The 13,923-nt window shown below is 44.4% G+C and overlaps 1 protein-coding gene across 2 annotated transcripts in view; it reads left to right on the forward strand.

The window, feature by feature from the left end:
* The window catches only part of SMARCD2 (SWI/SNF related BAF chromatin remodeling complex subunit D2), an 89,116-nt gene that overhangs the window by 62,924 nt on the left and 12,269 nt on the right, over window positions 1-13,923 (forward strand). For both annotated transcript variants that reach the window (XR_012236877.1, XM_073607639.1), the window contains exons 10-12: window positions 1,109-1,244; window positions 1,939-2,061; window positions 9,469-9,570. Coding sequence is in view for 1 of the 2 variants with exons in the window: in XM_073607639.1 (XP_073463740.1) it covers window positions 1,109-1,244; window positions 1,939-2,061; window positions 9,469-9,570 (361 nt within the window). In the remaining variant the exon portion in view is untranslated. The remainder of the gene's footprint in view (window positions 1-1,108; window positions 1,245-1,938; window positions 2,062-9,468; window positions 9,571-13,923) is intronic.

Below are 13,923 nucleotides of genomic sequence, written 5' to 3' on the forward strand. Positions count from 1 at the left end.
GCGACGCAGTGCCGAATCGCAAAAAGTGCTCTGGTCAGGAAGGGGGTAAATTCTTCCGGGGCTGAAGCGGTTAACCTGAATAACCTATACCAATAAAAACAGAATATACAAAAGCTACAATACAGTACTTTTTGAGTCACCAGCACAGAACAAATCTGACTACACTTACTACAAGCATGTAATGAGTCTGACTCAGAATACACAAAAAAAAGGGATTATCTTGGCTTCCAGCCAACTAGATGTCATCAGGTCATATTTCAGAGTCAAATAAAAAATCCCCCCCAGTCCCCCAAAAGTAGGGAGCACATGCTCCCCTCTTTTGGGGGACTGGGGGAGGTTTTTAAATTTGATTCATAATTGTGGGATGCCCGTAAGAGAAAAATGAAATGTGTATGGTCTGGAGGGTTCCACCACTCGTGATACTTTGATTGACATATTTGAGAGGTCAATAATTCCTTATCGCAGTACTTAGAAAAAAAGAAGAGGATTGGTAAATGTGTATGAAACCAGTCTGTCTAATCCAATAAAGCAGCAAAACAAGAGAAACCTGGTGCCATACGGCATGGTTGTACCCCTCAGGATTTTAGTAGACAGACCAGATATGTATAAAAAAAAGTAGGTTTATTACAAAAATATATTGTAAATACAGATAATGTTCATCATAAATAAATCAGTATAGTATAGTATTTTATGATGAACATTATCTGTATTTCCAATATATTTTTGTAATAAACCTACTCTTTTTATACATATCTGGTCTGTCTACCAAAATCCTGAGGGGTACAACCGTGCCGCATGGCACCAGGTTTCTCTTGTTTTGCTATCTCTGTACTTATTTCAGGTCAGTGACTTACAGATTATTGAAGGCTAAACATCAGCATCATAGGCAGACAACTCGCATTTCCAGAAAGAGAAATCAGCAGCGGCAGCCTACATATTTATATCCTGAAAGGTTCCCATTAAAGTAATAAAATATCGGGAGCTTTTATACACCATCACCCACTCAAAACTGAAATATCAATGGTGCAATGGTTAATGTGGTTCCTTGCTAGTGCTATTCCATAAGAATCAGTTTGGTTTTAATGCTTTATTTACCCTTTTGGTTTAGTGTGGACCCTAATGATCAGAAGAAGACAGCGTGCTACGACATTGATGTGGAGGTGGATGACCCCTTAAAGGCCCAAATGAGCAACTTTCTTCAGTCAACTACTAACCAGCAGGAGATCGCCAACCTGGATGTCAAGGTTAGATTTACCTACACTCTGCTAATTTTGTTAAAGGATACGTTCACCTTTGAGAACATGTTCCATGTTACACCTGTTTTTAAGGTAGAATATGTAACATATTCCCGCTCCTGCAGCCGCTCCCTGATCCCAATCCCCATGTGACAGTGGGCCAGGGATTGTCACTATTTGAAAAGAGAGTGGCCGTGCGGGGCTCCTCCCACATCGCCACGTCATTCATTCCTTCACAGCGTTCGGTGAATGATTGAACAACAAGTACTGACAGCCTCTGCAGCTGTTGTCTTGTAGTTCTCAGTGAACTACCAGGTCGCTATTGAGTGCTGTGGTAGTTCAATGATTCTTCCTTTTATTGTGTAACTGCCTGTATGATGTATACTTACACTGACAGTCTACAGGAGCACTGCATTGCACCCTTGATCTGCTCCTACAAAAAATAGTAAATGCACATTTTTTTTACCCTCAAAAAAATTAGCTTTTTTTTTTTTTAAAGGTGAACTTATCCTTTTAACTACTGTATATCAATTGAAAGGCGAGTTAAATTGCAGTAAACAAGACAAAAGTTAAAATATCTGAGCAATTGTCCCATTCCAGTGTGGCATCTTGCAAAGTGATTTGGTGTTTCAGATGACCTATGTCACTTTATGTCACATCATTTTATACTTGCTGACTGTGTTTTTTTTTTTTTTTTTTTTAGATTCACGAGACGATTGAATCCATCAACCAGCTGAAGACACAGAGGGATTTCATGTTAAGCTTTAGCAACACCCCCCAGGAATTTATCCAAGACTGGCTAAAATCTCAAAGCAGGGATCTCAAGGTGATTTGCACATCACAAGGGCAAAACACGTACAGTACTGTAGACGGGAAGGATAAAGGAGGACCACTTAGATCTATGTGAATACTAAACAATTTGGTTGTCTGCGCAGTTATACTTAGCAAAACGTAGTCACTGAAATAAGGTCTGTGTAGCAGCAGACTATTACCCTTTTGTGAGGTCATTGACACTTAAAAGCCCTGACAAAATATAGTAGTGTCAGGGTGGTTCGGTTAACTTGACTATAATTCTATAACTAATTTGCCCACCAAACAATCTTTATATATTTCTTTGAGGACATATACGGCCTTTATTTGATGTGCAGTTTTACTGAAAACTCTTTCTAATCAATTAATAATTTTTATTATTACTGGAATTGTATTTGGCCATTAGAGCTGATTCACGGCAGTAGTGTTGCTACTGGTGCGCTGCCCAATGCAAGAAGAAGGCTATTTGCCTTATGCCTTTTTTGCTTCATTTCACAGCAATGCTCTGTGTTAAGCTGAACAAAAGTAAGACATAGCATTTTCCACATCGCGTTTTGATGTGCTGTAACAGATCACAACACCATGCAGCGCATAAGAATCACATTCAAGTTGGGAAAAAAATAAGCACTGCAATGTATTTTAAAAAGGCACAGTAGCACGAATTCAAAATGCAGACCAGGGTGGAGGTTATGCAAACAATAACACGTGTGGTGTGAATGGCCCTTAACCTCCCTGGCGGTATGATTATGTCAGATTTTTGATGCTCAATGCGGTACATTGTTTTGCATGGAAATTTGGTGTTTTATATTGTAGGCCTGTAATTCTTATGCCGCGTACACACGGTCGGACTTTTCGGCTACAAAAATCCGACAGCCTGTCCGACAGACTTTCGACGGACTTTTGTCAGACTTTTGGCGGACTTTTGGCGGACTTGCGGCAGACTTTCTTAGGAACGGACTTGCCTACATACGATCACACAAAAGTCCGAGGGATTCGTACGTGATGACGTACACCGGACTAAAATAAGGAAGTTGATAGCCAGTAGCCAATAGCTGCCCTAGCGTGGGTTTTTGTCCGTCGGACTAGCACACAGACGAGCGGATTTCTGGGTCCGGCGTAGTTACGACGTAAAGATTTGAAGCATGTTTCAAATCTAAAGTCCGTCAGATTTGCGGCTGGAAAAGCCTGCTGAAAGTCCGCTGAAAGTCCGGGGAAGCCCACACACGATCGGATTGTCAGCCAGCTTTAGTCCGTCGGCGTCCGTCGGACTTTTGTAGACGAAAAGTCCGACCGTGTGTACGCGGCATTAGGAATAACTCACTTAAATCTGTCCAAACAAGAGCCTAGTAGACATCCCGAGTATGATAAAGTTTGAAACACGAAATCATAAATTATAATATAATAAATAACTATAAATAATTATAACAAATAATAATATATAATAATAAAAATTATTTAATAATGTAATCAAATCAGAAACACTGAAATTTGCTCAGTTGCAGAATTGTTGCTGTCATTACTTGATTGACGGATTTCCCCACGAATCCCTATCGCTCAATTCTGCAAGTGATTCTAATTTATTATCGCTGTTTTCTAGCTGGTCTAAAACATCTTTTGATGTAAAGGGATGCTTTTTGGTTGCTATGGACAATCTCCAGTTTCCAGGCAGAAAGAACAGTATATATAATATAAAACTGCATTCAGGGCACTGGACAAACCACTAGGGACAAAAGGGATGTGAAATAATTTGATACAGTTATGTAATCTGTAAGATTACAGTATACTGTATGTATTGTGTGTTTTTAACTTTTTGAATTTGGCGCTGTGCTCCGCTCCTGTGCGTCTCAACGTTCTCAGGGAACGGAGCTCGGCATTGTGATAGATCCAGCGGAGGACACGGCTTGCACACACAGCGGGAAGACATCGCAGGATCCTGGGGACAAGGTAAGTAAATTTGCCTGGATCCTGCGATGTGATCCCGAGTGTGGCTCGGGGTTACCGCTTTTGGTACTGAAAATTCACCCCCAAGCCAGACTCGGGAATACCGCTAAGGAGGTTAAAGTAATTAAACTAGGGCACACTGCAGGCTGAAGGCTTATTTTGTGAATGCATCTTCCAGCCTACATGTTATCAATGTCATAGTTATCAAATTATTGGTCAGACAGGTTGCATCTGTTGGTTATGTGATAAGATGAGGTACTGAGATCTTGAGGAATGTAGATTTCAGCTTTACTTGCATAATAATTTAAAGTAGAAGTATGGGGAAAGCTTGTTTGGCTGTACTTCTCCTGTGGTTCACAGGAGTGCAGTTCATTTTGCACTCCTGTAAATTGTTTTCTGAAGTCCGCTTTCTGCTAACATCATAGAACCGCTGAGACCCTGAGCTGGCCGCTCCGGCCCCCTCCACAGCCCAGCTCTCCAGTGAGGGAGCTCTGAGAACTAAGCGATCGGCGGTGTTAGATCGCTCAGTTCTCTGTGTTAGAGGCGTCGGGGGACAGATGCAGCATCCCCCTAGGTAAGTATTAAATAAAAAGTAAAGCTATACTTCTTTTTTAATTCCTGTGAAGAATATACAAGCATATATAAGCATACAGATGCTAGTATTTAACTACAGTGCCATCTATAGTCCAGAGTTCATAGTACATGCTGTTGCACTTCCAACTGCATCCATGCAAACTGTTGCTACTACCTCTAGAAGAGAGGACATAAATAAACATACCTTTAGCATAGGTTATTGCTCAGGGGTTGTTAATCCACAAATTGCAGGCATGAAAGGGGTTAAAAGCACAGGAAGGTTGTGAAATTTAGCATTATCATTATTCCTGTGTAACTGATAACACACGGGCAATTCTTCCACTAGCAACAGATTGCCAGTGGCAGGAATACTAAAAAGGCTGCCTATCTGTAACTATGGAATTGCTCCCTCTGTAGAGAGATGCAGCGAGGCACCGTTCTATCACTGTCCCAAATGCTGCTGAATCAATGACTAATGATGTGAATGACATCTCACTGCCTCAGCTGCAATGGGAGCGATTCCATAGAGACACAGAGGCAACCTCTTAGCCACTGCTGAGTTCCACAAATTGCCATCTGCAGGATTGCTAGAGGCAGAGTTGCCTCGGTGTCATCATCCTTACATATAACACCTGAGCTCTGTATCACGAAAGCCCTTTTAGCAGACAAGGTATAGCTTTTTTTTCTAACATGACAATGATGTTTTGTTATGCAGTCATTTTAGACACAAAAGTGTTTAAGTGATTTCTTGATGGCCTTCTTTAATTCTGTATTATATCTTGGTGCAGCTCCCTACAGTTATTCTATACCATATACAGTACACTGAGCAAAATGATAAATGCAACACTTTTGTATTTTCATGAGCTGAATGCAAAGATCTACACCTTTTTTCTATGTATACAAAAGGCCTATTTCTCTCAAATATTGTCTAAATCTGTGTTAGTGAGCACTTCTCCTGTGCCAAAATAATCCTTCCACCTCATAGGTGTGGCATATTAACCACTTACGGACCGCCCGCCGCAGTTTTACGCTAGCTGCCATAACCCCGGTCCGCTACAAGATAAAAGTGGTCTCTGCACCATATTGCGGTGGGCCCCCCCCCCCGCCACGATCCAGTGTCCTCAGCCGCTTACCGGAGCCGTCGGCAGCAGGCGGAGGCGATCGCGTAATGTCGAAACGTCACTTCCGCCCACAGCTGTTAAAGGGCCATTTTATTAAAATTATTTTTTTAAATTACAATTTTTTTATTGCATTTTAGTGTAAATATGAGATCTGAGGTCTTTTTGACCGCAGATCTCATATTTAAGAGGTCCTGTCATGCTTTTTTTATATTACACCACATATAAAAACGGTGTTCAAACCACACATGTGAGGTATCGCTGCGATCGGTACAGTGAGAGCAATAATTCTAGCCCTCCTCTGTAACTTAAAACATGCAACCTGTAGAATTTTTTTTAAACCTCGCCTATGGAAATTTTTAAGGGTAAAAGTTTGTCGCCATTCCACGAGTGGGCGCAATTTTGAAGCGTGACATGTTGGGTATCAATTTACTGGGCGTAACATTATCTTCCACAATATATAAAAAATTGGGCTAATTTTACTGTTGTCATATTTTTTTTTTTCAAAAAAGTGAATTTTTTCCCAAAAAAAGTGTGCTTGTAAGATACTTGCATGTAAATACAGTGTGAAAAAAAGTATTGCAATGACCGCCATTTTATTCTCTAGGGAATTAGAAAAAAAAAACAATATATAATGTTTGGGGGTTCTAAGTAATTTTCTAGCAAAAAAAAACTGTTTTAAACATGTAAACACCAAAATCTCAAAACGAGGCTAGTCCTGAAGTGGTTAAGATGCTGATTAGAGAGCATGATTATTGCACAGGTGTGCCTTAGGCTGACCACAATAAAAGGCCACTCTATAATGTGCAGTTTTACTGTATTGGGGGGGGCCGAAAACCAGTCAGTATCTGGTGTGACCACCGTTTGCCTCACGCAGTGCAGCACATCTCCTTCGCATAGAGTTGATCAGGTTGTTGATTGTGGCCTGTGGACTGTTGGTCCATTCCTCTTCAATGGCTGTGCGAAGTTGCTGGATATTGGTAGGAGCTGGAACACACTGAAGTATACGCCGATCCAGAGCATCCAAAACATGCTCAATGGGTGACATGTCCGGTGGGTATGCTGGCCATGCAAGAACTGGGATGTTTTCCCCTTCCAGGAATTGTGCACAGCTCCTTGCAACATGGGCCCGTACATTATCATGCTGCAACATGAGGTGATGGTTGTGGATGCCATCAATAAAATGCACCTGTGTTCGATGTCCATAGAATACGCCTGCCCATAACATAACCCCACCGCCACCATGGGCCACTCAATCCACATGGTTGACATCAGCTCACCCACACGAAGCCATACACGCTGTCTGCCATCTGCCCTGTACAGTGAAAACCGGGATTCATCCGTGAAGAGAACACCTTTCCAAAGTGCCAGACGACAATCGAATGTGGGCATTTGCCCACTCAAGTCGGTTACGATGACGAACTGCAGTCAGGTCGAGACACCGATGAGGACGACGAGCATGCAGATGAGCTTCCCTGAGACGGTTTCTAAAAGTTTGTGCAGGAATTCTTTGGTTATGCAAACCGATTGTTGTAGCTGCTGTCCGGGTGGCCGATCTCAGAGGATCTTGTAGGTGAAGATGCTGGATGTGGAGGTCCTGGGCTGGTGTGGTTACACGTGGTCTGCGGTTGTGAGGCCGGTTGGATGTACTGCCAAATTCTCTGCCAATCGCACGCTTCCTCAAAACTTGCAACATCCGTGGCATTGTGCTGTGTGATAAAACTGCGCATTTTAGAGTGGCCTTTTATTGTGGCCAGCCTAATGGCCCGTACATGAGATCCGATTATCGTACGACAGATCGTATGACTCTTTTCGCTTAATAGTTGCAAGTAGAAATTGAGTAGGTTACTAAAGTCACGAAAATTCTCATACGACAGGAAAAAAAATCGGAAGTGATGTCATGTGTTGTAGTGTATTTGTATTGTATTTTCGGACGACAGCTGTACTGACTAAACGAAAATCGTACAATCTGGTATCGTACGAGGAAAATTTTCGTGCTTGTCCGCTATAATATCAGAAGGATTGTCGTGATCGGCTCTCAAAAGCTCTGTACTAACGATCCGATTATCATACGATCGCGTTGAAAGTGGTATTTTTTTCCGATTTTCAGATCGTGTGTATGGGCCATTAGGTACACCTGTGCAATAATCATGCTGTATAATCAGCATCTTGCCACACCTGTGAGGTGGATGGATTATCTCGGCAAAGGAGAAGTGCTCACTAACACAGATTTGTGAACAAAATTTGAGAGAAATAGGCCCTTTGGGGGTTATTTACTAAAGGTAAATCCACTTTGCAGTACAAGTGCACTTGGAAGTGCAGCCGTTGTAGATCTGAGGGGGACATGTAAGGAAAATGAAACACAGCATTTTTGCTTGCACATGATTGGATAATAAAATCAGCAGAGCTTCCCCTCACTGCAGAGCTTCCACTCAGATCTACAGCGATCTACAGCGACTGCACTTACAAGTGCACATACAAGTGCACTTTCAGTGCTCTTGTAGTGCAAAGTGGATTTGCCTTTAGTAAATCAACCCCCTTGTGTACATAGAAAAAGTTGTAGATCTTTGTGTTCAGCTCATGATAAATAGGGGCAAACACAAAAGTGTTGCGTTTATAATTTTGCTCAGTATATATATATATATATATATATATATATATATATATATATATATATATATATATACAATCTATACCACATATTCAGGCATTTGTAAACCTGAATGAGGCAGTGCCAACCTATTCCTAAAAATTAAAATAAATTGCTGTATATCTTTAACCCCCCTGGCGGTATTCCCGAGTCTGGCTCGGGTTGGATTTTTCATACCAAAAGCGGTAACCCCGAGCCAGACTCGGGCTTGCATCGCAGGATCCAGGAAGAGCATACTTACCTTGTCCCCTGGATCCTGCGATGTCTCCCCGCTGTGATCGGCGAGCCGCTGTGTCTCGCTCGATTCACAGTGCCGAGCTCCGTTCCCTGCGAGCGTTGCGACGCACGGGGACGGAGTTCGGCGGTAAATTCAAAAGTGAAACACACAGTATAGATACAGCATACTGTAATCTTACAGATTACAGTACTGTATCAAATAACTACACATCCCCTTTGTCCCTAGTGGTCTGTCCAGTGTCCTGCATGCAGTTTTATATATATAAAACTGTTCTTTCTGCCAGGAAACTGGAGATTGTCCATAGCAACCAAAACTGTCTCTTTACATCAAAAGTGGTTTTAGAGCAGCTAGAAAAAAGCGATAATAAATTAGAATCACTCGCAGAATTGAGCGATAGTGATTTGTGAGGAGATCCGTCATCAAACACTAAAAGTAACAAAGGCTAAAATTCTGCAACTGAGCAAATTTCAGTGTTTTTGATTTGATTACATTATTGAATAATTTTTATTATTATTATATTATTATTTGTTATAATTATTTATAGTTATTTATTATATTATAATTTTTTATTTCGTTTTTCAAACTTTATCATACCCGGGATGTCTACTAGACTCTTGTTTGGACAGATTCAAGTGAACTATTCCTAAGAATTACAGGCCTACAATATAAAACGCCAAATTTCTGTGCAAAATAATTGTACCGCTTTCAGCACCTAAAATCAGAAATAATCATACCGCCAGGGAGGTTAAAAAGGTCCTGTGGCTAACACTATAGCTGCACAAGGTCATATTTTGTAACTTGAAGGTTGGCTTAATACAGTCTACAGATGATAAAATGAAAGTTATTTAAATCATGTATTATATATAAATTCTGCATTGTAATTAAGAAATGATGTACTTCCAGATCATGACGGATGTGATGGGAAATCCAGAGGAAGAGAGACATTCAGAGTTCTATGAAGAGCCATGGACTCAGGAGGCTGTGGGGAGATATGTTTTCTTCAAGGTCTGCTTTTCTTATTCTCTCTTATTGAAGCTTACATCCATTTCTAACTACATTTCCTACCAACTGCTTCCTTTTCAAGAAGTAAGCATACTTAGCTGGAAGGGGACATGTTTAAGTTTGAACCATTTTCAAAATGAAGAATGAAATCTCAATTGTGGTAGTAGCTGCATTATGAAAGCCGAGGGCTTCAGTTTAATGCATTGCTGGAATATTGATATGTATAGAAGCAGAGGCGTAGCTTGAAGCTTGTGGGCCCCGATGCAAAAGTTGACCTGGGCCCCCCGACTACTTCCAACGTGCGTGCAGATACATCCTCCGCGCGCCAAGGTACTCAAAGTGGCTTAAGAGTTTTGAGTTCCTCTTTACATCAGAGGACAAGGGATCACTGCTGGAGAATCAGAGGACAGGGACCCCTGGCAGGTCACTTGGCAGAGATCCTTTCCCATCCCAGCACTGTATACAGCTCCCCCCACACACTGCACAGGGCTGAAATCACATTCCTTTACACACAGTCTGTCAGTCTTCACAGGGTGTATCTGGCTTGTTATGTTGCCCTTCTGACCTGTGAAATTCTCTGGTTGGAACGGCAGTGTAGTTGCAGTAGGCAGATACACCCTGTGCAGATCATGGCTAACTGGATGTGCTGTAAAGAAATGTGAATTCAGCCCTGCGGAGGAGAAACAGTATAGAGTGCTGTAATGGGAAAGGAGCTCAGCAGCCGGCAATAGCATGCAGGGTGGAGGGGGTGGTCAGGAGGCTTTGGGGGGGGGGCAACTTAGATCTGGGGGGCAAAGCCATGTGATACAAAATCTGGAGCCTGCAGCCCTTCAAGGGCCCCCCGAGGAGGTGATAAGGGATTTGTTTTAGCAATTTCTGAAGATTTCTCTGTCAGTGTTGGCAGGTGTTGGGGGAAGGTCACCTCCCAGAGGTGTGTGTCTTTTCCCCAGTTGTCAGGGTAGTGGGGTAAGTAGACATCCCCGGGTGAGCAGTGTCATACCTCACCAGTGACATCGGTCCCATCGTCGCTACAGGATGGTACTCTCCTCCTCCTCCTCTCCTCCTCTTGCCTCGCTGAGCTCGGTTACAATTCCATGTTGCCAGCACACAGCACAAACACTTCCCCATCCTGGGCTGTTCTCACCTTGTGCTCCTCTCCTTTCAGGAAATGGCTCATAGCTTCTCCCCAGCCAAAGGGAACAGAGGGGTGTGGACTGTGGAAAGCAATGTAGAAGCCCAGTACTGGAGTGTGGCTGTGGGGCCCTAGGGCAGATCGGAGCTGGATTTTGTGGAGGATATGATAATATATAGGGCCCCCTGGAGCTAGGGGCAGGGTTGCGATTGTGACCCCTGCAACCCCTTATGCTACGCCCATGTATAGAAGGCTGTAAGATATTTCATATGTATTTGTATGTAAAGGAAGAAAAACGTCCGGACAGCCGCACACCAGGAGAATATAATCCAACGAAATTTCTTTATTGTAAAATCAGGAACAAATCATGTACAAAGCACCATGGATAGAATGTACAGATAATCATCTAACGCGTTTCACGCTCTACGGAGCACTTACTCATAGCTGTGAGTCAAAGCTATGAGTAAGCGCTCCATAGAGCGTGATTATCTGTACATCCTATCCATGGTGCTTTGTACATGATTTGTTCCTGATTTTACAATAAAGAAATTTCGTTGGATTATATTCTCCTGGTGTGCGACTGTCCGGACTTTTTTCTTCCCTCACAACATGGATTAGCATTAGCCAGCACCTAGGGGCTTTTCAACTCTGGAGAGCAACATTCAGTTTATACCTGGTTTGGATACAACCTGGTGCGGGGAAAACGCTTGTGCTGCAGTTGCATTCCGGATTATTGCTATTTGTATGTAAAGGCTGAACTTCAGGTAAACAGCTAAATATACAGATGAAATACATGTATGGGAGCTGTTTTACAAGTCAAAGGATTTGTATTTCTGCTCCTTCAGTCCTCAGTTTTACACAGCTCTGCCACACAGCATAACTACATCTGGCAGGACAGGAGACCTGATTTTGCTCTGCTGCAGTTTTATAACATTGAGGCTCGGTTCACACTTGTGCGATGCGGAAACCCTGCAAATCCACTGTGGGATACCGCATCACACCCGACTCGCACATCAGTTCACACTGCCATATGCGAACAGCTGGGAGTTACAATACAATGTTAATGACCCCCTCCCCCATGTCAGCTCGCATATCACACTGCGAACTGACAAGAATCACACTTATGCGATTCAATTCTGGTGCTGAATACGATGCAATATCAGCCATACTATCTGTATGGCTGAAATCGCATCACACGGACATCGCATGTGATTTGCAGTGCTGTGTGAATCACATGCGTTCTTGCACCATACACAAGTGTGAACCGGGATTTACAGCTCTTGTCCCTCACCCAAAAATTTGAAATGTTTAAACAAAAGGAGATACTCAACTATATTTCAGATACAGACTTATTGATGGGTACTTGCTTCAAAACCAACTAAATGGAAAAGATCCATATGTAAAGTATGTCGCTGTCTTCTGATATGTCATTTATAAAAGTCTATATTTCATTAAAATTCTTTTAATGTGGATCTTTACAAGTAAAGGCACCTTTATCCAAATTTACACCCTACCGTAACACAACAACAAAAAAACACTTAAGTGACTGCCTATATGTCTGTATCACCAATAATTGATTAGCACTATCATATAAAGTAAGAATCAGCCCCATAGACTGTAGAGCAGGGGTCAGCAACCTTTTTCCACTTAAGGGCCAGATTCAATGTTTGTGACTGCATGGACAGCCACATTCACCTGATACTAAATTAAGTTGGGGGGTACAGTGGTGGCTGTGGACTGGGGGGTGCAGAGGTGGCTGTGGACTGGGGGGGGTACAAAAAAGGCTTTAGATGGGGGGATACAGAGGTGGCTGTGGATGGGGGGTACAGAGGTGGCTGTGGACTGGGGGGTACAGTGGTGGCTGTGAACTGGGGGGGTAGAGAGGTGGCTGTGGACTTGGGGGGTACAGAGCTGGCTGTTGACTGGGGGGTACAGAGGTGGCTGTGGACTGGGGGATACAGAGGTGGTTGTGGACATGGGGGGGTACAGAGGTGGCTGTGGACTGGGGGTACAGTGGTGGCTGTGGATGGGAGGTACAGAGGTGGCTGTGGACTTGGGGGGTACAGTGGTGGCTGAGGACTGGGGAGTACAGTAGTGGCTGTGGACAGGGGGAGTACAGAGGTGGCTGTGGACTGAGGGGGGGGTACAGTGGTGGCTGTGGATGGGGGGGTGCAGTGGTGGCTGTGGACTGGGGGGTACAGTGGTGGCTGTGGATGGGGGGTACAGAGGTGGCTGTGGATGGGAGGTACAGAGGTGGCTGTGGACTGGGGGGTACAGTGGTGGCTGTGAAAGGGGGGTACAGTGGTGGCTGTGGATGGGGGGTACAGTGATGGCTGTGGATGGGGAGTACAGAGGTGGCTGTGGATGGGAGGTACAGAGGTGGCTGTGGATGGGAGGTACAGAGGTGGCTGTGGACTGGGGGGTACAGTGGTGGCTGAGGACTGGGGAGTACAGTAGTGGCTGTGGACAGGGGGAGTACAGAGGTGGCTGTGGACTGAGGTGGGGTACAGTGGTGGCTGTGGATGGGGGGGTGCAGTGGTGGCTGTGGACTGGGGGGAACAGTGGTGGCTGTGGATGGGGGGGTACAGAGGTGGCTGTGGACTGGGGGGTACAGTGGTGGCTGTGGATGGGAGGTACAGAGGTGGCTGTGGACTGGGGGGTACAGTGGTGGCTGTGGACTGGGGGGTACAGTGGTGGCTGTGGATGGGGGGTACAGTGGTGGCTGTGGATGGGGGGTACAGTGATGGCTGTGGATGGGGAGTACAGAGGTGGCTGTGGATGGGGAGTACAGAGGTGGCTGTGGATGGGGTGGGGGGTACAGTGGTAGCTGTGAAAGGGAGTACAGTGGTGGCTGTGGATGAGGGGGGTACAGGGGTGGCTGTGGACTGGGGGTACAGAGGTGGCTTTGGATGGGGGGGTACAGTGGTGGTTGTGGATGAGGGGGGGTACAAGGGTGGCTGTGGATGGGGGGTACAGTGGTGGCTGTGAAAGGGGGGTACAGTGGTGGCTGTGGATGGGGGGTACAGTGATAGCTGTGGATGGGGAGTACAGAGGTGGCTGTGGATGGGGAGTACAGAGGTGGCTGTGGATGGGGTGGGGGGTACAGTGGTAGCTGTGAAAGGGAGTACAGTGGTGGCTGTGGATGAGGGGGGTACAGGGGTGGCTGTGGACTGGGGGTACAGAGGTGGCTTTGGATGGGGGGGTACAGTGGTGGTTGTGGATGA

This window comes from Aquarana catesbeiana, linkage group LG12 (genome assembly GCF_042186555.1).
Source record: "Aquarana catesbeiana isolate 2022-GZ linkage group LG12, ASM4218655v1, whole genome shotgun sequence".
Taxonomy (NCBI): domain Eukaryota; kingdom Metazoa; phylum Chordata; class Amphibia; order Anura; family Ranidae; genus Aquarana; species Aquarana catesbeiana.